Source organism: Apus apus, chromosome 5 (genome assembly GCF_020740795.1).
Source record: "Apus apus isolate bApuApu2 chromosome 5, bApuApu2.pri.cur, whole genome shotgun sequence".
Lineage (NCBI taxonomy): Eukaryota > Metazoa > Chordata > Aves > Apodiformes > Apodidae > Apus > Apus apus.
The window spans coordinates 60,675,833-60,702,230 of NC_067286.1; the positions used below are offsets into that span (position 1 = coordinate 60,675,833).

Sequence of the window (26,398 nt, forward strand, 5' to 3'; positions counted from 1 at the left end):
GCCTTCACGATCCCGTTTTCCACCGAGGGGCAGGCGGCTCCGGTGTGGCTGGGCGAGAAGGGGCCGGGTCCCTGCGGGGCACGGGGGTGCGTGCGGGCATCACACCTCGGTGGTGCTGCGGGGACCCCTCCGTGACTCTGGGATGGGGATGATGCCGGGGCGGGGGGGGGTCCGTGCCGTGCTGGAGGCATCTCCGGCGGCGGGAGCTCGGTTCCCCGGGCAACAGCGGCCGGGAGACGTCAGCGGCGGGCGGAGCGGGGCCGGGCCGGGCGGAGCGGGGCCGGGCCGGGCGGAGCGGGGCCGGGCCGGGCGGGCAGCGCCGCCGCAGCCGCCGCAGGGTCCGGGGCATGAGGCTGCGCATGGAGCCGGCGGCGGGCGGGCCGGGGAACCTGTCCCGCGGCGGCAACAACAACGAGAGCGGCGGGGCGGTGCCGGCGGGCCCGGCGGGGTGGTCGGTGGCGGCCCTGGCCTCGCAGGCGCTGGCGCTGCTGCTGATCTTCGCCCTCTCGGCGCTGGGCAACGGGGCCGTGGTGCTGGTGATCGCCCGGCACCGGCAGCTCCGCACGGTCACCAACGCCTTCGTGCTGTCGCTGTCGCTGTCGGAGCTGCTGGGCGCCCTGCTCTGCCTGCCCTTGGCCTTCCTCAGCCTGCTCAGCCGCCCGCCCGGCGCTTGGCTCTTCGGGCAGCGCCTCTGCCTGGCCAGCGCTGCCCTCCACGCCGGGCTGGGCATCGCGGCCACCCTCACCATGGCCCTCCTCTCCTTCGACCGCTACTGCGCCATCGTCCGCCAGCCCCGCCACAAGATGGGCCGCCGCCGCGCTGCCCAGCTGCTGGCCGCCGTCTGGCTGGCCGCCCTGGGCCTGGCCGGGCCCTGGTACGGGCTGGCGGGCGAGGGGCGACGGGAGGCCCGGCCCGGGGCTTATCGCTGCGTCTACGTGCTGCCCTGGGGCTCGTCCCGGCTGGGGCCGCCTTACGGCGCGGCCCTCATCGTGCTCTGCTACCTGCTGCCCTTCGCCCTGATGTGCTTCTGCCACTACAACATCTGCCGGGCGGTGCGGCTGGCCGAGAGCCGCGTGCGGCCCCTCACCACCTACGGGCACCTGCTGCGGGCCTACGGGGAGATGCGCACGGCCACCACCGTCCTCATCATGATCGTCTCCATCATCTGCTGCTGGGGGCCCTACTGCGTCCTGGGGCTGGCCGCCGCCGCCGGGCGCCTGCCCTTCTCACCCACCATGGACGCGGTGGCCAGCGGGATGGCCTGGGCCAACGGCGCCATCAACCCCCTCATCTACGCCGCCCGCAACCCCAACATCTCCCTGCTGCTGCGGCGAAGCCGTGAGGGCGGCTACAGGACTAGGAACAACGTGGCAGCCTATCTGTCGGCCCCGGGACACCGGCTGGAGCCTCGGCGCCGGGCCGAGCGCGTCCGGGAGCGCTACCTGAACCGGCACGGCGGCCCCCCGGGCAGCGCCCCGTCCTCCTCCAGCCCCGCCAGCGGGGGAGAGGTGGCCATGTGGGCCTGCAGGAACCCTGCCGTGCTCTTCTGCCGGGACGGGCACCCGGACACCGCCTCTGAGGCCGCCTTGCAGGCCAAAAAAGACACTGCCAACACCAGCCTCTGAAGGGATGGGGCTGCGGGATGGAAGCCTTGGGTCCCGGGGTGGTCTCCCTGAGGAAACGCGGGGAGCCCTGGTGCTTGGACTGCTAGGAGAGCAGAGAGACGGGACCGCGTGAGCCACCGTGTGGGTTCTTCTCCATGGCGTGTGCTCTGCTTTGGCAACCCAGTCTACGAGCAGCGGGAGCTCCACAGGGAAAGGGATTTCCCCTTCCCTTGCAGCAGGCCTGAGGCTCTGGTGATAGCCTCCAAGCCCAGCCCAGCACAAGAGCTTGACTGCAAGAACAAAGCAGTGCTTGCTCCAGTCCTGCAGAAGGTGGTGCCACAGTGGAGCTGAGAGACACACAAATACAGGCCAAACTGACTGACTGACTTGACTGACTGTGGAGCTGTTAAGTGCCAAAAAAGCTGAGCACTGGCAGCTGGGAGACACTCTGAAAACACCACACTGTGAAAACCACAGGAAAATGTTGCTTTAACCCATTGTATGTGGAAATGTTGATAAGTCAGACAGTCACAGACTGTAGGATGGGCTAAACCAGTGATTATTTAAATTACTTTCCCCCCCCCCAAACTCCCAGGCATAACAAAGCAGTAATTGTTGTGACAGGGAAGATGGGTGGTAATGGGAGGGAAAGCAACATGAAATTTCCTTTGTCAGAATTGCAGCAGCTTTTTACATTTTTTTTGCAGGTACAGTCAGCTCAAAATACGAGGCATGAGAGTTTACCAGGCAGACAGAGGAAAAGAGTGTGGGTGTAGCCTGTGGAATCGCTGGGTTTGAGCACAAGATGTGCATTTTCTTTTTGAGCTCCTCCGAAGTGTCTCACGTCTACGAGAGTTTAACCAGGTTTAGAGGAGCCCTTGTGAGAGAGGCTGAAGGGAGGGGTAAAGCAATACCATGTGCTCTTTGTGTGCTCTGAAGTGGGTGAAAACGTGTTCTGTGCAGAGAGCAGATACTCCTGGATTCATGGCAGCAATCTGCTGCTGGAGTTGGGTATTTTAAGACCACCTCTTTCTGCCATTGAAAAAAATGAAAATGGCACAATGGAAGTGTGATTCTGTGGCTTAAATTCAGATGTATTTATCAGTATAATTTTATTTTTTTTTTTTTTTTTGCCCAGAGGCCTAAAGCCTTAAATTGGTGTTTTGAGCCAGAAACTAGGATTGAGCCTTCCTGTATCTTTGCCAGAGTTCAGTGTGAAAGACCAGCGTGTTATTCTTGCACAAGCTTTAAAAATCCACTGTTACTGTTTTACCAGCTTTCTCAAGTGTTTGTGACCCCAGTGAATGTATGACCATTATTTTGTAAGTGAGACAAGAAATAAATTGTCTTTTATGCGGGAGATCCAAGTGTCCCAGCCTGGCATCATTCTCAGCCCAGCCTTGAGAAGGGAGCTCCTGTAAAAAAATGCCAGGTGAGTAATGGCAGGGACCTAATTGTGTGTGGAATTTCAATACAGCCATTTTTCATGCGGTGAGCACTAGTGTAATTTCCTTCTGTGTTCCTCCTGAAGCCCATGAGGAAAAGGTTTGACCCTTGATTACTTCTCAGCACTGATCCTCTGCCCTGCGTGGCCTGGGTTTTGCAAGCTGGGCAGTGTGTATTTGTGGCATTTCAGAGAGAAGCTGGAGAGAAAAGCCACAGCTGTTCTCAGCAGCTCTTTGACAGCAAGTGACTTGTTAGAAGGGCAGGACAGGAATTTCTTGCATACCTGCCCTTCCCCAGCAAGGCATGGCTCCTGTGAAGTGCCATGTTGTGTTTGTGAGTGTTTGAGATCAGGTTTAACTCTTACTGAGGTAGCTGGCAGGTGCTAACAGGGAGTTGTGGATGTGCTGATTTGCCACAGAGAGTGCTCTGGTGTTCAAACAGCTTCAAGAGCTTTTGTCCCACTAGCCATTGACTCTTATTTTGTCTATACAAGACTTGAATTGGGATCCAGGAGATAGCAAAGAAAACCTATCAGGTTCTGCCTTCCCAGAAGGCCTGTTCCTCCTTGTGTTGTACCCATGGTCCTTAAAGTAATTTCCTGTGCTCTCTAATGCCATGGGGAGGACAGAAGCGAGGAAAGCTGTGCAAGCTCCTCAGCCTTGTTTTGGACAGGCAGCAGGCAAAGGCAGACTGCTTGGGGTTCATGCAGCTCCCTAACTCCAGCCTCTGGCCATTGTACAAAGAGCATGTCTGTGGTGTTTCCTTGATGAAGTAAGGAGTCTGTTGTAGGGGAAAGGATGTCCCTGTTTGCAGCCTGAAGTGTCTTAAACCACAAACAGCAGAGAGAGAGACACACACACAACAGGCCAAAGGCTGCAGGCTGCATGAATGGTTTAGTGCAGGGTTCTTGGCATAAGAGAGAGAGCAGTTCACAGGTTTTGATGACCAGTTCAGCCCTGGATACCAGGGACAACCTTAGCCCAAGGCAAACCTAAAAAGTAGTCCTTAGGCTCTTCAGTTACCTGTCAACTTCCCAGTGTGCTCACCCTCAGTGTAAGGCTGCCGTGCTGTTTGGCAATGATACACGTGCCACGGATGGAACCAACACGTTGCATCTTGGAAGGAAAACATGAAGCCTTGATGAGTGACCAGCACTTTAGAAGGCACTGTTCCAACTGAAGCCAGTGGCAGTTCTGCCATTGATTTAATCATCAGCTTCCTTCAAGTAATTCTTTTCCACTCTACCTAATCTCCAGACGAAGTCTCAGTTCAAAGCAAATACTTTGTGCATAACTGATGAAGTATTAACAATTAGGAGTTCGTAAGTGACAGCCTGATGGGCTGTGATAGCCAGCAGTAATCACCAGAACTGGAATAGCTCAGGTAAAGGAGGTTCCCCCTCCCTGCTTCTCTTTCAGCACTGGTGTTGGTTTGCCTTTCCAGTAGATGCCAGCAGAGACCCGAGCAGCCAGCACAGCCTTTTCCCTAGTGATCCTAAGAAAAGCCTTCTCCTTGTTAAGGAGATCAAGCACTCTGCCTTCAAGACTGCCACATCCCAAATGCAAACATTCAGAGCAAGGGTTGTGGTCAGTGCAGTGAAAGCCCTAAGAGTCCCTCCCTGGAACCTGTTTTGAAAGATGGACTCAGCAGTCTTCATTAAACTCAACACACGCTGCTCTTCGGAAGGTTTGTTGTAGAGGCTGAAATGAATAATTTGGAAAGGACATTGGAAAAGTGGCATTTTGTGCAATGCTGGCTGAAGTCTGTGATGCATGCTCTCCATTGCTGCAAAAGCTGCAGCCTGATGCCTGGTGAGATCAGTCCTGATGCTGGCAGGGTGCTCAGTTCAGCAGCAGAGCTGCTCCTTTCCCTCTAGCTGCATGTGCATTTTTTCTGTGGTGACTCTGATGGTTAATGATAAATGGCTGAGCCTCCAGATCTGTGTGCAAAGCATTACACAGACACAATGCACTAACCTAAGCACTGGGAGAAGAAAATGGTCCCGAATCCTGCAGGAGGAATAAACCACAATGGGATCCAGGCTTGAGTGTCCCCGTGCCCAGCTGTGCTGTGCTGCTTTGCTGCTGCAAGCCATGGGGGTGAGTCCCAGTGGCTTCACTGGGGCTCAGTGGGGAGAATGAAGCACTACCCAATACCATTGGCTCTCCCTGCTCCCAGTTTCCAAAGGAGCAATGGGTTTCTAATGCTGTGCTGCTGGCAGCACACTGCCTGAGTCTTGTAGCATCTGCAGTCACCCACCTGAAGTGCTTGGGGAACAACTCTGTGTTTCTAGACATTTTTCTTTGGGAAATCACCACTGTGAGATAGGCTGTAAATCCCTCTCCGTGGCATAAAATGGATGAGCCACGAGGGAAATCAAAGTGAAAGTAGCACAGACTCCAGGGCACAACACCAGGGACTGCATTAGTCTGGCTGGGGAGTGATGGATGTTCTGCTCAGCCAAGAAGACCCCAGGAGGATGTGACTAAAGCCAGAGTAGATTGAACAAGGGTGGGGTTAAAGGCAAACGGAATGCCAGGACAGCAGGATGGGAATCAGACCCTGCACTGGATTCACTTGCAAAGACCCCCCTCCAGCTGCCCCAGAGGGAAGGCTGGTGGTGACACCCTCCAGCATTTCTGTCCTGGGGAGCTGGCAGCCCTGCCCTGCTCCTGTCCCCATCCCTGTGGACATCACCACTGTGCTCAGCTCCACACATCTTAGGGGTGGGTTTTTGGCTGAGTCTTAAACCCAGGCTCTTTCAGGGCAAGCTGTAACAGCCACAAAAGAAGGACAAGCCGTGTATTTTTCTGCAGGGATCATTCTGCTCATCTTGCCACCCCAGCTGGAGGGGCTGTGCTGGTGCTTGATGCTCAGGCAGCAGGCAAGCCCTGAAGCCTGGCTTGGGCTGCTTGTCCTGGGTGAAACAGCACAGCAGTGTGCCCACAGGCTGCTGGGGGTGGTGGTGGAAGATGAGCTGGATCCAGCTGTCATTCAGCACAGAAGGTAAATTCACTCTGAGAGGAGCCATTTGTTACTTGTGCTATTTCTTGACTTGCTGGCACTGACCTCCAGGGTCAGCTGGTTTCAGAAGCCCAGGAAACTGATTGGGGAGCAATTTCCAAATACTTGGGACCCTTAATTTTATGCATCCATTATTCTTGCCTTCGTGTAACTTATTTTCAGTCTTATATTTTCCATAAACAATCAGCTCAGAAACTAATAAAGGGAGCATCTAAAGGGATTCTTAAACTAAAATAAGTCTTTTTCTAAAGCTTCGGTCTAAAACCAGGATTGCACCTTTTTCTCAGAGGGGTTTTTATTGTTGTGTGAGCTGGAGAGTTAAAGGCATTTGCAAACCTCAGTACCTCACGGGTTGTCTGCTTTCCCTTCATGGGGACACTGGAAGGAGAAGCTGAAGGTTGCAGCGGCGGTGACTTTGGGGACATCCCTTAAGAAAATGACTGCTCAGCTCTCGGGGTGAAGATCAGGAATGGAAATATTCAGCTCTGCCCTTCCACATCTGGAGGGACATCCCAGTTTCTCCCAGGGGCCAGAGCAAGCCTGACTGAAGGCAGCAGGAATCTCTCCACCTGTTCTGCCAGCAGTACTGAGGCACAGGCTTCAACACTTAGTTTTATGCTGGGGGGCTTGACCAGAGGGCTTCACTGAAGTGTGCACACTCAGAGCAGGTGGAAATTGTTTCCAGCTTGGGGCTGGCCTGGCTCCTAGGTGAGTCTGACAGGTAGCACTGGGCTAGCCCAGCCCACCAGCTGGAGGGCAGCTGGGCAGATCCTGGTGCTGCAGCTGGTGAGGAACAAAACTCCCAAGATGAGTCCTAACAATTAAAAACTCTCAGGGTCACAGTCATGGACAAAAGGGAGACCTTCTCACTCTCTACATCTACCTGAAAGGAGGTTGGAGTGAAGAGGGGTCTGGCTCTTCTCCCAAGTAACAAGAAGAAGAGGAAATGGGGTCAAGTTGTGGCAGGGGAGGTTTAGATTGGATATTAGGAATAATTTCTTCACTGAAAGGGTTGTCAGGCACTGAAACAGGCTGCCAAGGGAAGTGGTCAAGTCACCATCCCTGGGGGTATTCAAAAGATGTGTAGATGTTGTGCTGAGGGACATGGGTTAGTGGTGGCCTTGGCAGGGCTGGGCTAATGGTTGGACTTGATGATCTCAAAGGTTTTTTTCCAAGAAAAGCAATTCTATGATTCTAAAAGCAACAAGATAGTTTCCCCTTAACTCTCTCACCCAGCATTTCCCTCACAACCACATAAATGTAATTTGCTTACCTGACCTAGCAACATACTCTGAACCAAGCTCAGCATCAGGGAAAAAAAAAACCCTCTCTGAGTAACCAGGTCACTTATTTCTCCAGTGAAATCTAATGTGCCATGTCCTCCCTGACCTGTGCCTGTGGCTGCTGAGCTCAGTCTGGTGCATTTCACAGAACATTTGGTAATAACTCTGTCCCTGAGGTCATGTCAAGTTTTGAATAAAGCATCTGAATTGTGGATTCTTTCCAGAAAATGTAACTCAAAGGGTAATCGCCCCCGCTAGTAAATTGGAAAGGTTTGCCATGGAAACTAACTCTTGCCTGAGTGGTTCACACTCTGATTTCACAGTTAAAAGGGTCCCAGGCAGAGGTTGGGAAATGGACAAAGCACAAGGCTGGGGCTTCCTCACCTTTAATTGGCTCAGGGGATGCTCTGGAGGGAACTTGGCAAAGTAAATCTGTGTGAACACAGGCAGGTGAAAATTCAAGCAGATGGAAAAGCTCCTGTTACCCCCCCAGCACTCCAAGCCCAAGGCAAGTCACAGGGACCATCCCAGCCAAAGGGGTGGGTTAGGCATGTCCTCCCATGTCCTCCAGAGCTGCTGCTGTGGTGCCCAGGGAAGCCCTGGCTTACAGCAGCTCTCCTTGCTGCTGCCCAGGGACTGTGTGTGTGTGTCCTGCCTCTCCTGCCGAGCCTCAGCTGAGCCAAGCACAGGGAGCTTGGGCATGTGAGGAGTTGCTGCCCTGTGTGCTGGTACAGGCGCTCACGGAAAAATGACAAGTCAGGGACTTGCCTGCCCAGGGGAACAGGAGACTCCACCTTAACGTCAAGTTCATGCAACACGACAGCAGAGTGGAAGGAAAGGTGGGTTTTAGCAAGGGAGCCTGAACCAACTGGGCTCCCGACACAGACCTGGAGTTGGGGAGAAGCTGTGGGAGGGACTGTAGTGGAGCAGAGCACTCCGTGATTTCCAAACCAATGGAGGTGAGATGAGAGGGCCCATGAAAGCATTTTGCGTTATTTTCTCTTACACACACATGCATTTGTGTGACCTGCATGCACACACACACAGAGTCCACTGTCCTGAAGCTCAGACAGGGAAGGAAGTCACAGCAAGGCCACATGTTGTGACCTTTGGCTATTTGGCTTGATCAGCTATGGCAGATAGAATGAAAATTAGGCCTCCTCAATTACGCTGGGGAAAACTTCAATATAAAATTTAGCATTTCAACTGTTCCACAGCCAGAGAGCACGGTCCTTCTCAGACCTCAGCAGAGATGTGACAGAGGAAAGCAGGGCCAGGACTGATTTTGTACTGAGGACAGCTGTAAAACCGTGCAGTCCGGAAAGTGCCAGCAGGTGGGGGTGCTGCCTCTCCTCAGGCTCTGCTGGGGCTCCACAGCACCGCGGCTCACCTGAGCACACACATCGAGCCTAGTTTAACACTAAAACACATACAGTGCCCAGAGGTTCCAGGTCAGAGCACCTCTGATTTAAACAAAGAACTCTTCACATGCATGTATTGCAGGACCCCGAGCAATGCCAAGGAGAGCTCGCAGGTGAGATGTCGGCAGGATTTGCTACAGGGGAGAGGAAGGAGACTGGAATGGTGCTGGCTTACAGCCTTCCTCCTGCACCCATCAGCCTTCATGACAGCCTGGCTTCGCTCATCCTCCCCAGAAGCACAGCTTGAAGGGTGTGTTCACCTGACAGCATGGGCTGGCACAGAAAAACCCAAGTGCTTTTATCATCTTCTATTGCTATGCTGGTCTCTGCATTGAAGGACAAACCTGTCCCTGGGGTGCTCCAGCAGTGCCAGCCCTGCACAAGGGCCACAGATCTAGAGACGAGGCTGTGCAAGATCATGATGTCAGCAAAGTGCAGTTTCAACCCCCAACATCTGCCTGGGCTGTTCCACGAGCACCAACATAGTGGAGGGAGCCAGGTCCAGCCCCAGCACAGGTGGCAGTAGGATTGGCAACGTCCCTGATTTGCTTGCCCCTTCCCAAGGTTAAAGCCTGGCAGTTCCATCAATCCCTCTGTACCCTCCTGAGGGTGTAAATACGTATTTTTGGCCATGAGGACAAAACGTGAAGGCTGTTCCCTCCTGCTGGGGAAGAAAGGGGGTGCCCTGATCACCCAGCAAGCTCCTGCCAACCTGCCCCCCCACTGCTGGTGTATCCCCATCAAGCCACGTCTGCCCTACCTGCCAGGCTGGGGTTTGCCTGTGAGGCTGCATCTGCACCAGGTTGTTGCCCCAACCTCTTGACTCATCGTTTCCAAGCCAGGGCACAACGCCAAGGAGAACAGGTTGAGCGCGGGGGACGACACCTGACACTCCTCGCTCCGGCGGGGCTCCCAGCCTTCGGCAACCGGGAGAGCTGCTGGGCTGGAGTGGAGCAAAGCCAAGGCTGGCTCAGCAGGTTTGGTGCCACCCACCCAGGTGGCCCCATGGGACAGTTCCTTTGGGAGCGCCATGCCCAGCAGCTCCCCTGGCACACGCAGGTCTCAGCAGGTTTGGCCTATTCAGGACACCCTCCTCACGGCTTTGACTGGAGGGAGCAGACAGGATTTGGGTCACAGAAGCCCTTTTCCAAGTGAAAACCCAGCTGGTCAGTCCACTGGTGGACAGGGGCTCCTGGTGACATGGCCTCATGAAGCACAGTCATGCAGGTATGGGACAGAAAACCTCTGGGGAGACAAATGTTGTATTGCAAATTTATCTTCTCAAGCCACAGACACTATGCCAGCCATAAGGAAGTTTGCAGGCTTGGAAGTTTGCACGTTACTTGCCTTCCCCTTCAAATACCTTGGCTGAATGAAAAGCTATGCCCTGCCCTTGCTCACATCTCCCACTGCCACACCGTCCCCATCCTGGGGACCGTCCTGTGTCACACGCTGGCATGGCCCAGGAAACCTGCAACCTGCCATCAACCAGAATTTCAGGTCCTCTTCTGGCTGTAGGGTTTGGTCGGCTTGTTCACACCCACTTATGGATGCACCCGGTGCTGGGGACACAGGGATTTATAGACAGAAGAGCAGCTGAAGCCATCTCCCTTTTGCTCAGGTCCTTTTGCCCACCACTGGGTGCTATGATGGTAGCTGTGCCCTTCACCACCCCCCCTCCCTCCCCACCCACCCAAATCTGGCCAACACTGGGTCATAAATACGCCCTGTGGTAGGAAACACCAGCCATGGGATATAAATAGGAGAAACCTGCCATGTCTGCCAGCCCTGATGCTGGATGAGATGGCACCAAACAAGACCCAGCAAGCCCAGGGACGTGTTAGATGCTGCATCTGTGCTGGCTTGGTGCTGGCTTACTGGTTATACTGGGGAAAGCCCTGATCCAAGGGGGAAGGGTATGGGTCTGAGCCCCATGCAGACATTCCCACTGCTACAGAAAGTGGGGCCTGGGGGTGCTGGGTGCTGCAAAGGTCACTCAGGGCAAAGAGCATTAGGAAAAGAAGGAAAATAGATGGGTAGGTGTGCAGGAAAGGCAGTTGGTGGGTGTGAACAGGCCTAGAGGGGTTTGGGCTACGGGCAAGAAAGCATCTCTGGTGTGTGTAGATAGGCTGGTCAGAGGCCTGGCCAGGTCTGGCTCAGCTCCATCACCTCATCATCACACCACACAAACCCAACAGCTGCCTCAACACAGGCTCCCAGAAAAGCTGGTCACCAAGCTGGGAACAGGCATTAGCAAGAGGGCAGGGGGGAAAGCCACAGGGCAGCGACTGGGAGGCAGTTCAGGGCCCAGAAGGATGCTGCAAGCCAGGAGGGTGGAGAAGCCCCCACAGCCTAAAACCCAGCAGGAGGGAAAGCAGCCAAGGGAAACCTCAGCACGACTGCAAAGACACCCGGAAAAGAGCAGGCCTGTTCTTCAATCCCATTCCCCCAGACCCCAAATAACTGGTGGCTCTGCCATGTACACTCACCGAAATCATTTCTCTTTATTGCATTTTGCCATCTTAGAAAATGTACAGTCTGGTAACATGACACAGCATCTCCTGCTAGCTAAGACTACTAACAACCTTACACCTAACAGACTACCTTGGTCACTACAAAGCTAATAAGGTCCAAGACATATAATTCAGTTTACAAATTATTATGGTGTTGTGTGTTTTTTTTTTTCTTTTGGCATTATTAAAAAAAAAAAAATCATCTTTAAAATACACACCCAAGAGAAAAGAGTGGCTACTTACACCAGCACCAAATCTAAAAGTAGTTTTCAACAATGGCACATGGAATTACCTGCACACAGCCTTTGTGTTTTATTTATTTATAGAGATAGAATATTAATTTTTTTTTTCCTTTTCTTTTTTTGGAAAGAAAACACAGAAATGGCAAACTCAGCCTGACAGGGAGGCTGCTGGAAAACAGTAAAATAAAATTAAAAACAAAACCAAAAAACAGGTTTGGAAGGGCAAGAGGAAATCTGTCAGGAAAGGTCCTGATGTGGCACTGGGGTTGTGGAGGCAGGAGCCAGGGGTGGGTGGGTGCTGGTGGCCAAGCCCTGCACCCAGGGACCCCTAGGAGGTGACTGCCATTCCTGACTCCCACCACCTTTCAAATTAAACACGTGTGACCAACCATTCCTTAAACCATCAGAGGCCAGAGGTGTTTTGTTTTTTCAAAACCTTTTTTTTTTCTTCTTTTTTTTTTTTTTCTATTTTCAATTCTCCCCAAAGTCCATTCCCTCAATTGTATCAGCCCCATTTTTTTTTTTTTCATTTTTTTTTCAGCCATAAATAAAAAATATAAATAGAGGCACTTTAGTTAAGGAATAGTATTATCATTACCTTTTGTCCTTATTTCCCCTCCTTCTTAAAGCAAAGTGCTTAACTCCACCTTGAACATAATCTGCAGCTTTTGCAGCTGCTTGGGTATGAGGTGCTGCTTTTTGCTATTTGCTGCTTACCTGCTTTATTTATTACTGCTTTAAAATGCTACTCAGAAAGTGTTTTTTTTTTTGTCCTTTTTTTTTTTTTTTATAATCTACAGTGCGTCAAAAGTTGCAATGAAGAGAAGAACAAAATGGTAAAACCACAGCTCTTGACAACTCTGGTTAGAGAGAGATTTCACAGCTTTCACTCAGCACACAGACCCCACGGCCTTTGGGTGCTTAGAACCTTATGGTTTTTTTTGTCATACAAATTAAATTTTAAACAGCACTTCTGCTTATACAGTACATTGAGTTAACTGACATCCCATCCCCCGCCTGTAATACCGGTTATCTGACCAAAAAAACCACCAAAACAACCACAAAACCAACAACAAACCAACCTTATCTCAAATAAGAGTTAATATCTAGTGCAACAGGGACAAACTCATCTCTCCACAGTAAAAAAAAAAAAAAAAAAAAGAACGAACAGACAAAAAAGAAAACCCCAAAAAAGGATCACAAAAAGTATTGGTGGTATCAAAAGGGCTTGTTTCGTTTTCCTTAAAAAAAACCAAAAACAACAACACACCACAAATAAATAAAAAGTAAAAAGTAACAGTCCTCTATATATTCAGCATAATTTAAGAATAGAAATGTTAATATGTTAATGGTGGTTACTTTTTATTTTCCAATTCTCAATTTTCTAAACCTTTAAATTATTACTCCCTGAGAGCTCGGAATTATTTTTATTAAGTTTTTTTTTGTCTTTTTTTAAATTATTATTATTCTTTATTATTTAATTTTTTGGACTGACATTTGACAGGTAGATCTGCTTACAAATTTGCAATGACAACCAACAGCAAACCAGATGAAAAACTGACCTGGCTTGAAGAGACAAGTGTTTCTTGGCATCGCTGCTTCTGTGTGTCCGGTAAAGGAGAAAGAAAAGAAGGTGGGTGGAAAAGCCGGTGGGTTTTGCACCAGCCCCTCTGTACACCAGAGACCCTCGGAGCTGACCCACCTTTACAGAGGATACAGTTTGTCCCACTGAACAGAAAACGAGAATAAAAATTACAACACAAAAGTTCGTGCTCTTCGTCTCTTCTGAGAACCCGCCTTTCCCGCCGTCTCGGGCCAGAACAGGGGATAGAAGGATGAACACATCTCATCTGTGCGGCGGTGGAGCGGGAAGCACTTTGGGGTGACCTTCTTCCTTTAGCAAGGTTGGTGGGAAGAGGAAAGAGAGCATTTCCCAAGGACGATGGGAAGAGCATCGCCGGGAGCGCCGCGCTCGGGAACCAGCGCGAAAGCACCAGAGGTGCGAAGTTTGTTTGGAATAATCATGAGAACAAAGAGAAGCGGAAAAAACAAGCACGTTAAAGTTCAGTCAACTTTGCTGGGTTTTTTTTTTTTCTTCTCCTCTTTTCAACCCCTCGGCTTGTGCGCAAGGTGTCCCCCCACAGACGGGCTGGGGGGGGGGGTGTGTCCTCAGCAGGAGGGCCTCCCATTGCCTGTGGGGACCACGGGGACCGTCAGCGTCTCTGGGTTGGGTCTCCTCTTGCTCCGCGGACATTGTGCTTGTGCATGGGGAGAAGGACTTTTCGGAGAGGGTGAGAGGGGAGGAGGCAGCACTGGCAGCCACCCAGGTGGGCTCCTCCATCCACACCCCCAACCCACCCTATATATACACTGTATCTACACACACACACACTCGCTGGGGGGAGAAAGAGCGTCCCACTGTTCCGCGTCGAACCGCAAGGCAGTATCATGGGAATGCAAAAAAAAAACAACCACCCCAACAACCAAACAAAACCAACACACCGAACCCCTACCCACTGCAGAAAGACTAACCCGCCGCGTTGCTCGCTGGGTTTCTTTGCTGTTGGGTTTCTGGGGGGGGGCGGTGTGTGTGTCTTTCAGAAGTTGAGCTTGGTGACGGGCCGCTCGCGGCCGCTGTCGGCCAGCTGGCTGGCGATGCGCTTGCGGTTGCGCTTCAGCTTGGACAGGTCCTTGTCAAAGACTTCGCCCGAGCGCAGGGCCGAGACCAGGTCATCGAACTCGCCGCCCTCCTCCCCGCTCTCCTTCGCCTTCCTCGCCTTCCGCTCCCGCTCCCGCTGCTCCTTCAGCTGCGGGACAGGGAGGAGAAGGGGCAAAGGAGACATCAGGCTCTCATCCAAGAGACCGGGGGGTGCCCAACGCACGCGGTGACGCCCAAACCCACGGAAGAAGAGCCCCCGCCCCCAGGGCTTAGCATGTGAGGGCTGGTCAGGGTCCCACACAACCCATGGCTGAGGCCCACAGCCCCGTGGTTGCTGCTGGTGGGTCACAGCAGCTCACAGACAACACCTGCTCTGCTGCGTGTTTTAGCTTCTCACCCACCCAAAGTCCTTAGCTAACTAAAAGCAGAGGCGTCTAAGCTCAGCTTGCCCAGCCTTCAGTGCTCCCTGTGCCACCGCGGGGACAGCATGGCACATCCCTGGTGGCCTGGGGTTTCTGCTGGACCTGCCAGTGCGTGCTCACCTGAGCCTCCATGCGTGCCCGGCGCTCCTCCTCCTCCTTCCTCCTCCTCATGTTCTCATTCTCCTGCTTGGCCTCTGTCACGGCTTGAAGGAACTGGTCAAAGATGCCAAAGAACTCATCAGGCTGCATTTTGTCCGTGTCTTCTCCAAAGTGCTTCACAGCCTTGGAAAACTGGGAGAGAGAAGACAGGCATCCATCAGTCCGGGAGATGCCCACCGCTCCGGTGAAGACTCCTGTGGGAAGCCTTATGGAGCAGAAAGGAACATTTCCAGTGGCTGAGGTGGAGAGCAGGGCTTTGCTTCACCAAGCCTTGACTTAAACACGAAATAAATCAACTGGCATTTTACCTGCTGCCCTGTCAGAGCCAACCTGAATTGCTCCTGAGCAAACCCCCCCACAAACCCCTTCTTGCCTCTGGCTCTGCTGAGCCTCCTCCTGCCCCAGCTCGACTTTATTAACTAAGCAGCAGTAAAAACAAGGAAGCCAAATATTGTGGGACTGAAGACCAAAGACATAAAACTAATAGTAAACACGGCAGGGGAAGGGAAACTCGCACTTTTAAGTTTTTCTTTGAAGTATTTTGGGGGGATTATTTATCATTGCCACATGCTCTGCTATTGAAACCAAATGTGTTGGTGGAACTTCTAACAGACATTTCTGCCCAGGCTCAGGCACGGCCCTGGGTAGGGAAACAGGGAGTTTTCCGGCCTTCCGCGCCGTTCACGCGCCAGCAGCGCAGGGGAGTCGAATGAGGCCGTAGCAAAGGTCAGGACAGGACATCCAAGATCTGCTGATGCATCCTAGTCCCCAAGGAGTCTGCCAGCTGTCCTTGGGACTGACATCCTTTGTTTTCACTTCCAGTTTGAAGGAGACTCTTTGGGCACAGAAAGTTTGTTAAAACTGCGGTGGCGCGTTCTGGAGATAAGGGCGCAGAGAGGAAAAACAAAACCCAAACACAAACAGATTTATTAGCTGCTTTGATTTTTCTGGGTAAAGCAAGAGGAACATTTTTAAAGCCTGCCTGCATGATTTAGTTTTATTTGCAGGGGTGCCCCAGGCTCTTCAAAAGACATTGAGGGCATTTTTATTTCTTTGTTTACTTAAGAGATGTAGGACTCCAAGATGCAGGGAGGAATCTGGGAGGTGCCACTAGGTAAGTCAAAATAATTAGGGTTGTTCTTGTTGTTTTTCATCAAGATAGTGGATTCTCTGCCACGTTACAGGAGACTCTGGTGGGGGGAAAGGCTGAAAATGTTATCCTCACAGGATATAAAGTTTATAAAACAATTATATCTCTGTTTTACTAAGAGAAAGCAGTAACGCAATTTGAATCTGGACATGTGTTTAAAAAGCTGGTGCACCCCACACAGCCCATCCTGTCCATAACCAGGGGAACAACCATGCACTGCTTCAGAGTGCACTTCGATGGGCTCTGGGGACCACGGCCAGACCTTCTTCTCCAGATGCATCCAAGTCAGCAGAAGACAATACAGTTTCCAGAGCATTTTTCACCATCTCCGTAGTCCTAATTCACTGCAGACAAGATCTGCTAGGTTGCCATCAACAGTTTAAAAGGGTGGCCTGGGTTAGCCATGGCCTCAGGAATGCAATGGTCAATCATAATGCCCAAGTACTGGTAGATGGGCTGAAGGACACTGCCAACTGGTCATTGGTATAACCAGGGAAAAGGAGGTGGTGGCACTTGGTAACTTTTGTCTTTGGAGAGGTAGCTCATGCAGTGTGACAAGGATGGGACCTCTGAAACAGCCTGTGCTGGACTATCTCCCTGCCACTTCAATCAAGATGAAGGCCAGGCTACGGAGGAGGTACTGGAGGACTGTTCTTGCGGGGAACAGAAACCAGCTGTGTGTCCCTTTGCTGAAAGAGGGGAAGCAAAAGGTGCTTGGGAGCCACAGATGTCAGCCGATGGCCACACCCTTGCTGTGATTTAAACCAGCCTGGTAGGGAGAAGAGGTCATTGCACGTGGCTGCAAAGCACTCACCAAGGCATTACCGTGAGGAAGGTGAACATTTAAGTAGCTTCTCTAACCAGGTCTGAAGTCAGCATCAATTCACATCACTGAGCTCCTCTCCCTCTACTCTGGAGACAAGAGCTGGGCAGGTCTCAGACTGAAGTTATGCCCTAGATGTTGTGGGGTCACTCAGCCAGCCTGGGTTGTCTCTGATAGCAGCCTCTGTGTGACTTCATGTCCCACCTGAAGATCTTTTCCTCCTCTTCCATCAACACCAGACAGAACAGCCTGCTTTCTTCAGCCTTCAGCCTTCCCTGGCCAAGATGCCCCAAATCTAAAGCTATCAAAACTGGGGTATTTCCATTGTAAAACAGAAAGCAAAGCAAGCCCTGCAGGCTTGAGTGAAAGCTCTTCACTGAAAATCAGATCCTCACAAATGACCTATCGTATCCTCCCCTGAGGGACACAACTCTCCCAGGGCTATCCCCTGCCCTGCCCTTCCAAAGGGTAGACGGGCTTTCTACAGAACATCATGCTTCCCAGGAGCAGTCTGTTGGCCTGACCTGTGATCCCCTGGCATGTTGGCTTGTGGAGCTGGAAAAAGGCCCTGGGGACAGACAGGGATGTGCCCACTCACTCCAAACAAACTATGAAGAGCAGCCCAGCACCTTTCTCATGTCAGGGTCTCAGCGAGACACTCAGATGGTCTCGTCAGGGGAGGCATCTGAGATGTTAACACACAGCATGTGCTCTGGGAAGGCCAGGACTTCCTCTTCCCTGTTGGGAAATACTGAAACGCTACCCAGATCTCAAGGACGCTGGTGACCTTACCAGCTCTTTTGCTTCCATCAGAAGATCTTCAACGTCTGAGAAGCTGAAGCTGGCTAACGTGATGAACTGGCTGACGACAGACACAAACTTGTCGCCTGTTTGCTGAACCTGAGACTTCTGAAAGTCCAGCTCCTTGGGGAAAAAAAAAAAAAGGGAAATCTGGTCAGGCCCTGGCTGATGAGGGGCACAGATACCATCAGCCTCTGTTAGTGCCATGGCGGGTGTGCCCACATGTGCCACCAGCACTGACTGCACCACACTGCTGCTCCCCCCTGCCTGGGGTGAGACCATGGGTTACCATGGTTTACAGCATCATGCCTGCACTGTGCTTTTGAGACCAAATCCTGCAGGAGAGAGGGTGGAAGCAGCATCATTTAGCAGGACAGTGAGTCCTTCGGGATACCTCCACCATTTCAACACCACTCCAGCCTGGCTGCAGAAGTGCTCCCCAGCCCTCTGTGGTTTCACAGCTACAGGAAGATCCCTCAGCACATCACAGCTCCCCCATGGGCATCATTGCTGGACTCACTCAACCTCCCTTGGTGCATTAGACACAAACCATGCACGTGCCTCCCAACCACACATGGCAACCTCGGTGCCAAAACAGCCCTAAGAGGACAGGAGCACGTACAGGGCAGGAAGGAAAGACAAACAGATCTCCAGGATGTGAGATTAAAGCAGCTTTGCTGGGAGCTCCCTCGCCTGCCTCCCTAAGGGAGGATGCTGTGGTGCTTGGAGCCAGGCTGGACTGTATCTGATTTAAATGATACTTACAGTCTCCACCGCTCGCAGGCCGCTCCTCAGAGTGTTTATTTCTTTCTCCAGCTCGGTCATGCTGTTGGAAATGGCAGGATGTTAAATCTGCAGCCTCCCCCAGCAAATTCTACAGCTCTCTGACCAACTTGACCGTGTTTTTCCACCGAAAAGACCCTGGTGCTGCACAAAATGCCTCCTGCTTGCAACGCATGTCCCGAGCTGCAAAATGGGCTGGCAGCCTATAAACCAGGACAGCTGCCCATCTCAAAGTAGCTGCAGTTGTTTGTTTTAAAGGAAAGCACTTGTGTTTTTAATCAAGGGGACTGTGCAGGCTTAGTGAGCTCAGCAGCCTCCAGACCTCTCCAAGCAAAGGGAAAGCTCCGGAGAGGGCTTTGCTGGGCATGGATTTCTCTTCCCCTCTCAAGTGCCAGCAGAAGGTGGGTTTGTCATCCCATTGCACCCCGGACAATTTTTAGGGAACCATGGTTAGGTGAATGCCATACAAAGCATCCTCGGTGCAGCAAGGCTGTCATGGAAGGAGACAACCCAAATATAGAGAAATAAAAATAAATCGTCATGTCTGGCACTGCCTGTGTTTACATAAGGCTCAAGCCCCTGATGAGAGTCAAGTTCAAGTGCTTACGAGTTTCTACCACTACATCTGAGCAGAAGCTTTCTCACAAAGGCTCCATGACCACAGGTTTGACATCTTTCCAGGGATGTCTGTCCTAGGGCTGGGGTCCCTGGAAACACTGACATCAGGTCATGGGGCAAGCATTGCTGGCAGGTTTAGTCTGGGAAAATGCAGTTTTGGGAGCCCTGTGCTCCAGCAGTTCATTACAAGTGGTGGGATTGACAGAGGCGGCAATTCTCCTTCACAGCTGCAGGGCTGAGGGGAATTTAGGGTTTTCCACAGCTTTAGAAACTTGTTGGTTTCGTTCTAGATTGGACCAAACCCAAATATTACATATGGTGTCCAGTTTAGAGCAAAATGATAAAGTTTAAGGGGGAAAAAAAGAAACCCTCTTGCTTTCCCACATGTGTGCCTGTGCAGCAGCTGCAGCTCCGCAAGCATGAGAAAGCTGGAGCCTCCACCAGTGAGGAGCATGCCCTGCTCCACCATGTTCTCAGCCAGTGCCTACGAGTGCAGCCACCACACACCCCTCCTTGCATGCCAAGATCTGTCCTGTCACTTTAATCCCTACGGCTGACAATTACTTTATGTTTCAAACATGAGGATCCTTGCTTTGCACGTTACTGACCTTCTGTGGGGAAGCGACTACTCCTGCAAGAGCACTTTGAAACTTGAAAGAACCTTGAGCTGCCATAAACTCTGCGCATATTTGCCATCCCCTCTCCAAAGAGGTGCAGTTCCAGGCCCATTTCATGTCCATGGCTGACAGGAATGTGTCCTGGCTGCAGAAACCTGTGATCATTGCTGCTCAGGTCCCTGAAGCAGCAAAGCCCATAAGCTCCCACTGAACTTTAAAACCAGAACAGAGCCTCATTGATTCCAGGGGGCCTTCAGCACCTACTTAAGGACTTTGCAGTGCAACAGCAGATTCCTCCTGCACTTCAGAGTTCAGTGTGTGTTTAAGGGCTTTGTGGAGGGGCCTCTGGGGGCAAAGACACAGCAAAGAGATGGCAAAGAGGTGGCAGGCAGCCTGCTCCCAACAGGTCACCGGGCAGGGTTTGAAAGCTCATTGCAAACACCAGAAGCTCCATGTTGGCGGTGAAACAAGGGCCAGGCAGGGCCAGGAGGCAGGTGAGCCACTCACACCCCTGCCTGGCTCTGGCCCTGCCCCTGCTGCAGGCAAAGCTTCCCCACCACCCACAGATAGACAGCTGCCCTTTATCTGCAGCCACACCACAACCACTTCCTCCAGGATTACTTAACGTAACCATTAGAAATTAATTAAATGCTTCTGCGGTGAGATAACAACAGGAAACGCTGCTCCCAGCAGCTCTCCTCCCTGGTGGATGGAGGCTTGCAGCCCTTTGCTGCCAAGGGCTGAGATTTAAAGCCACCAGGTGATGTTTGTTCCTGCCTCCTGGGCTGTTCTCAGGCCAGCATGTCCACAGCCCGGTGGCCAGGATCTGGCTGGGAGCGGGAGCAGGGGAGGGTGACATGGAAAGGCAGGCTGGAGCAAGGGGAGAGGTGTTCCTGGCACTCCCTGAGCCTAAATTCCTGCTTACTTGACTTTGGCTGCCTGCGGGATGTCTCGCAGCTCCTCGTGCAGGCGGAGAACTTTGGGGTATTTCTTCTCAACGATGGTGATGAGATAGTGCAGAAGGGTGATGTTCCTAGGAGAGAGGAGCGGCGAGGTCAGCCCGGCAGCACCACGGGGAGCTGAGAGCTCAGTCAAAAACCCTGGTTAAATCCCAAACCCTGGTAGTGAACTATTTTGGGATTTCTGCGAGGACGCTACTTGCTGCCTGTCTGGGGACATGGGATGGGTCTGTCCCAAGCACAGCTCAGTGCAGAGCAGCCTGGTCCCTGCAGGACCACAGGAGGGACCCCAGGGAGGTGACTTGAGAATCTCATCCTCCCTTGTCTTTAATGATGGAGAGAGCAGGCAGATTTATGACCTGACCCAGCTCCTCTTGTCCTGTGCATGGAGCTTGGTGGGGGAAGAATGAACCAGGCGATGGCTGCAGCAGCTCAGGGGGCTGCAGAGGAGGTTCCCATGGAGAGGAACCCCTGGGACCCCTCCTCTGGCCACTGCACCACTTCATGACGGCTCTTGGCTTCTCAAAGGGGGGGGAAACAGCACTTGGAGGATGATCCTCCCAATCAGCCTTGGCTGTTATTTAGCCAGCCCAGGAAGGAAAGTGCCCATTGATCCCTGTGCTGATCTGCAGCTCAGCTTCCCTTGAAATCTGTCCTGCTCCAACCATGGATGGTTGCATCATCAGATGTGCCAGACGGGGGCGTCAGGAGGGAGGGGACCGCTCTCACCTACCCACGGCCCCGAGGCAACGCTAATGATCCCTCTGTTCCCACAGCATCCCGGGGGGGGCCACGGACGCTACTGAGGATGAGAGCAGGGGCTGCTCACTTGTCAATGCTGGACTTGGTGTCCGCGATCTTGTTGAGGCTGGAGATCTTAAACCCGAAGGCGTTGCCCCTCTGGCCTTTGTTCATGTAGTTCCCGAAGGCCAGGACCACCTCCAGCAGCTGCTGGAGGCTGCTGCTCTGCAGCACTGCCTTGGAGCCCGCGCGGATGGCTGAAAGCAGAGAGGTGTGGGACATTACCCCCTGCCCAGATGGCACACCAGGCCTTTACAGCAGTCCCTCTGGTGCCCCCATAGCCAAGGAGTGGCCACCAGCTCCCTCCCTTCCCCTGCATCCCTGCAACCTGCACAGAGGGATGCTCTTCCTACAAATACTCCCCACGCTGGATTGGAGCCCTGTAGTGACCTTAGCAGGTCCAGCTACTTGCCTTCCACCTTGGGTTTGACTTCTGCAACTCTCTCTGCAAACTTCTTCTTGAAGTAGAGGGACTGCAACCTTTGCTGATAGTGGTTTATCCTGGGGGGAAAAAAAGAAAAAAAAAACAAACCAAGAGGTGCAGGTTGAGCTTTGCTTGCTCCAGGCAGAGCTCAGTTGCTCTGCTGCTTGCAGCTGTGCTTACAAAGCTCATTTGGGCTTGATTAAAAAATAATGATCACGTTTCTCCCCGAAACTGTGCTGGGATGGGAAAAAATGTCAGCTGAAGATACAGCTGTCCTGGGGTGCATCCAGGTGGGCTCTTAAGCACATGCTAAAGCCTATGCTTAACTCAGCAGGTTCAACAAGTGCATTTTCACACCCTTTTGCTATGAACAAACAGTTCATTTACAACCACTCCTTTAGAAAAGATGCTGATGAGATCAGGGCTCCCAGTGGCTTTGTGATGAGCTGTGTCTGGACACAGGCACATCAACTACCAGCCCTAACAAAACCAGATCTTCAGATCCTCAAAAATGATGGCTTGGGCTGGAAAGCCACCAACACAGCCCAATCCAGCCCTTTCCTGGGCAAGTCAGGGAAAGCTCTGGTCATGTCAGTTGTATTTAGGCTAAACAAGATCTCACTTGTAAGCAAATGGCAGTCTGATTTGAGTCATTTGGACCAAGGACCCATGGGAGACATGCTCACAGACAAGGCCATGGGCCACACTGTCACTGTACTAATCAGAGGTGACAAAGACATCACACTCAGTTACAGACCACAGGGCAAATTAAAAAGCCGTGCTGGAAATCAAGGTAAATATTTTCATTAGCATGCTGTGCTTTCCAAAAGATGAAGGCACAGGAGCAACACTTGAGCAAGAGGCCGTGAAGAAGAAAGGTGACCTGCAATAGGAAAGCTCATTCTGAACATCTTCCAGCCCTGAGGGCTCAGGTCTGAACTTCACAGCTCCATCCTGCCTGTCTTTGGCACTCAGCAACTACATGGTGCGTCGCCTCGGTGCTCGTCGGCGCGTTCCTCTGGGAGGACAGAAGTGTTTCTATTTTTGGTCTCCCAGTATGATCTCAGACTGGAAAACTCCCTGACTTTGCAAGCCAGTGACTTGCTTGAAGTTCAGCCTAAGAAATTCAGTGAGCTCAATTGGATTTAAATAAGGAGCTTGGAGATTTTAAACCAGCACCTCCGGAGGATGTGTATGCAAAAGATAAGGTTATTCATCCCTGAAGACTTCTAAGCCTTAAATGATTGCTACCAGGAACAGGAAGAAATGACTTTCTGTCTCATGTATTCTCAGGAGCCCCAGGGACGAGTCATTCCTGGAGGTGAGGAGTGGGACTCATCTGCACAGCAGGGCAAAATTTACATACATCAGTCTTGAGTATTCATTAGCATATGTGTGTGTGAAGGGGAAAGGAGCATCCTGTCATCATCCAACCAGCACTTCCCACCTGGGCCACCCTGCAGATGATTCAGTCTTTCACAGAACTGTGCCAGACTGAGCTTTTCTCCCCCAAATTAAAGGGAAAATGAGTTGGGACATGAGCTGGGAAGCCAACACCTCTCTCCAGAGGATCCATCTCCCCATCCCTCCCCCCTGCTCCATGCAGATGCTGCTTGTCTGGGATGCACAACCCTGATTTTAGGAGCACAGGATGACCAGGGAGCCTTCCGAGTGGCAGCACCTTGCTTGCCCTCCCATCCATTTAGCCCACTCATTTCTTGATGTGAAAAACAGTAAGCAGGGCTTCTTTCCCAACCAGGCTCCATGAAACAGCCACCTTGCAGCCACTGGCCAAAACATGTGTCCCCTGGGCCACCAACCTGCTCATTTCGAAGAGGAACCTGTCAGCCTTGGCCATGCGGTCCAGTTCGTGCTTGTGCTCTTCCAGCAGGTCAATGTCACCCTTTTCAGGAACAAACTTCAGGAGCTAAACAAGGGAAAGCACACTGGTGGAACACGAGGTCCGTGCACAGTTTTTAAGGAGCAAAATGGTGATTTATTTGCTTGAATCTGCTACCTTTTCAGCATGTACAGACAGTGACCCCTAGGCACCTATGAAATAAGTGTTATTGCAGTCCCTGTGACCTCCTTCCTACTATCCCAGCACATTAGTGTCCCTTGCTTCTGGCCTGCCATCACTCAGGTTTTACAACAGATGTGTTATGTCTGCTCCAAGGAGGTTTCAGCATCAGCTCTGCCAGAGGAGATCTGAGGGACTCTAATTTGCTGCAACTCTACCTATTTGCAGATGGAAGTTCTGTGCCACTAATCCTCCCACGTTTCTTGCTGAAAGTGCAGTTACCAGCTTGGCTTTTAAGGACAGGTGGCTAAAATGCTTCCAGAGGGATTCAGAAGTGGTGAAAAATGGGAATCCCTTTTTAAGGACTGCACAAATGCTGAACAAGGTTTCAAAAATAAAACCTCACTGAGCATGAACTTCAAGCTGCAGCCACAAAACAGGCAATGGGCTCAGCCTTGGGGTCCCAGGGTAGGCCTGGGTACAGGCATGGGACATGGAGACCATGCTGCTCCCAGCTCTGATCCTACAACTGAGCTGCTATCCTGCTGTTCCAGCCCACTTGGGTGGTTTTTCAATATGTGCTTGGTAAATAACTTGGGGCCTCAGTTCTCAAATTCACTGTTTGGTCACAAGCACCTTGCACAGCCTGGTCTCAGCATGAGGCAACCATGGAGGAGCACAAGACACGTTGCCCACCTGTTCCAGCATGTCTTTGGGGAGGTCCTCCTGCTCATCCATCGTCAAAATTGCTCGTTTGATCTCCTCGTTTGAGAGTTTCAGCCTGGGAGGTGGAGGGGAAGGAGTTATTCCCAGCCCGGCCATCAGGCAAGGCTCAGCAGCATTTCCTTACACACCCGTGCAACAGGAACAGCATCACAAATTACACTGTACAGGGTGTTATGAAAAAGGATGTGGGAGAAACGTGGTGGGAACGTGCTCTGCCAAGGCACAGCACAGAGCAGCCCTGCTGTGAACAGGGGGTCAAACCCTGTTGGCCCATTCCCTCTCCCCCCACTGCAGCTGCTATTTTATAGTATTTTATGCAAGTATCACAAGCAGTGTATTATACACGTATTAAAACAAATAACTTGTATAGAACCACAGAATGGTTTGGGTTAGAAGGGACCTTAAAGATCATCTAGTTCCAACACTCCACCATGGGCAGGGACACCTCCCACCAGACCAGGTTGCTCAAAGTCCCAAATATGATGATATATATCATATCAAAGCTGCCATATGTAATCAAAGCCCCCGCTATATGCAACTCTTGGCTGCAGCAAGGCTGCTTCAGCAGTGCCAAGATCCCTGAAGACCATGAGGCCAGTGGGGGTCACACTCCCTGCTGGCAGCACAGCCCAGTCCAGGCTCAGGGTCACAGCCCAGCACTACTCCTGAGCCCACTGCCACAACCCCTAAGGAAAATTTGGCCAAAACCTGCTGCTTTTCTTGGATTTGAACATTGCCTCTCCCATTCCTCCCAGCCACCTTCGATTGTAGTCTCCCAATTGGGAAAAAAAGAGGAAAAAAATAATCCAAAATTTGGGGAAGCAGATGTTCAGCATCCCAGAAAACCCATCACCTATTTTTTTTTTTTTTGAGTGGAGATGCTTTGAAGTGTAAGAGGATAGAAAACAGCCCCCACTCCCCCTTTTTTTTTCTTCCTCTACTTCACATAATGGGAATTGAAGACATAGCCTCAAACTGGAGATTTCTAAAACCCCAGACTATTGTATCCCAGAAAGCAACAACAAGCTGGTCTTCCCTGACAGTAGTTTATTTGACAGCAGCATGCACCAAGCTGAGGCAACAGATAAGACAGAGAGGCACCCTCAGCTCCTCCTGGGCTAGAGCAGCCATTAATTACAGTTTAATTCATCTGCAGCACTCCCCATGACCACTCCCTTGCAAGGACTCTGATTGCAAAACCACACATATTTTTCTTCATGTTTTTGCACTGTGGTTGATATAATCTAAATGTGAAAGAGGGAAAGCCCTGAAACTCCTGCAGCTCCATTTACCAACATCCTATCCCTTGCCCAACTTGCAGTGATGGTTAAAGCTATTGCAGTCGATACAGGTTTGTTGTTTGTTTTTTTTAAAAAAAATAAATAATCCCCTGTTATTGCAAACAGGGAAAAGTTGCACAGCTGAAAAGGCCCATTTGTGGGCTTTGAGAACACCCACTGTCCCAGTCTCAGTGATCAGTGCTGCCAAGGGATGCTGATACACTGCATGTAGCTCAAAGGAATGAGCTGAAACCAGAAACACACCCTACAGTGGGATGTGAGACCTTGGAAGTCAACCTGATCAGCAAATCAAAAAGAAGGCTGGGAGCTGACTTGATCACTTTAACTAATTAAATGAGGAGATTATTTTTTATCCTGGCATCTCTTCAGGAGAGAGGAAACCCTGGAGCTAGTTTTTGGAAGATGAAGCTAAAGGAGGAAAGGTGCTGGTCTCTAGGACTAGGGAAGCAAGGGCTTGGTTTAGCTTGAAATCTTCTGCTCAAGACCTGAAGCAGAGGATTAGCCATAGAGAGGTTGGTGGATCTTACAGACCTGGCCATTTATTCCTTATGAGCTCATATTTCCCATCCCATACCCACTCCTCTCTCACGTCCTGTTGGAGG

General features: G+C 51.5%; 2 protein-coding genes across 3 annotated transcripts in view; one reads left to right on the plus strand and one right to left on the minus strand.

Annotated features, from left to right (window-relative positions):
* The first annotated feature begins 359 nt into the window (after positions 1–359).
* Positions 360–2,964, plus strand: GPR135 (G protein-coupled receptor 135). Its single transcript, XM_051621914.1, has one exon. It carries the CDS (start codon positions 360–362, stop codon positions 1,623–1,625), a length of 1,266 nt encoding a protein of 421 aa, XP_051477874.1. The 3' UTR covers positions 1,626–2,964.
* Positions 2,965–11,258: 8,294 nt separating this feature from the next.
* Positions 11,259–26,398, minus strand: part of DAAM1 (dishevelled associated activator of morphogenesis 1) — a 94,376-nt gene continuing 79,236 nt past the window's right edge. For both annotated transcript variants that reach the window (XM_051621910.1, XM_051621909.1), the window contains 9 exons: positions 24,466–24,550; positions 23,570–23,676; positions 21,738–21,826; positions 21,354–21,522; positions 20,491–20,598; positions 18,313–18,373; positions 17,539–17,670; positions 14,735–14,905; positions 11,259–14,340 (listed from right to left, as the gene is read on the minus strand). In XM_051621910.1, coding sequence (XP_051477870.1) covers positions 14,131–14,340; positions 14,735–14,905; positions 17,539–17,670; positions 18,313–18,373; positions 20,491–20,598; positions 21,354–21,522; positions 21,738–21,826; positions 23,570–23,676; positions 24,466–24,550 — 1,132 coding nt within the window. In that variant the 3' untranslated portion in view covers positions 11,259–14,130. The remainder of the gene's footprint in view (positions 14,341–14,734; positions 14,906–17,538; positions 17,671–18,312; positions 18,374–20,490; positions 20,599–21,353; positions 21,523–21,737; positions 21,827–23,569; positions 23,677–24,465; positions 24,551–26,398) is intronic.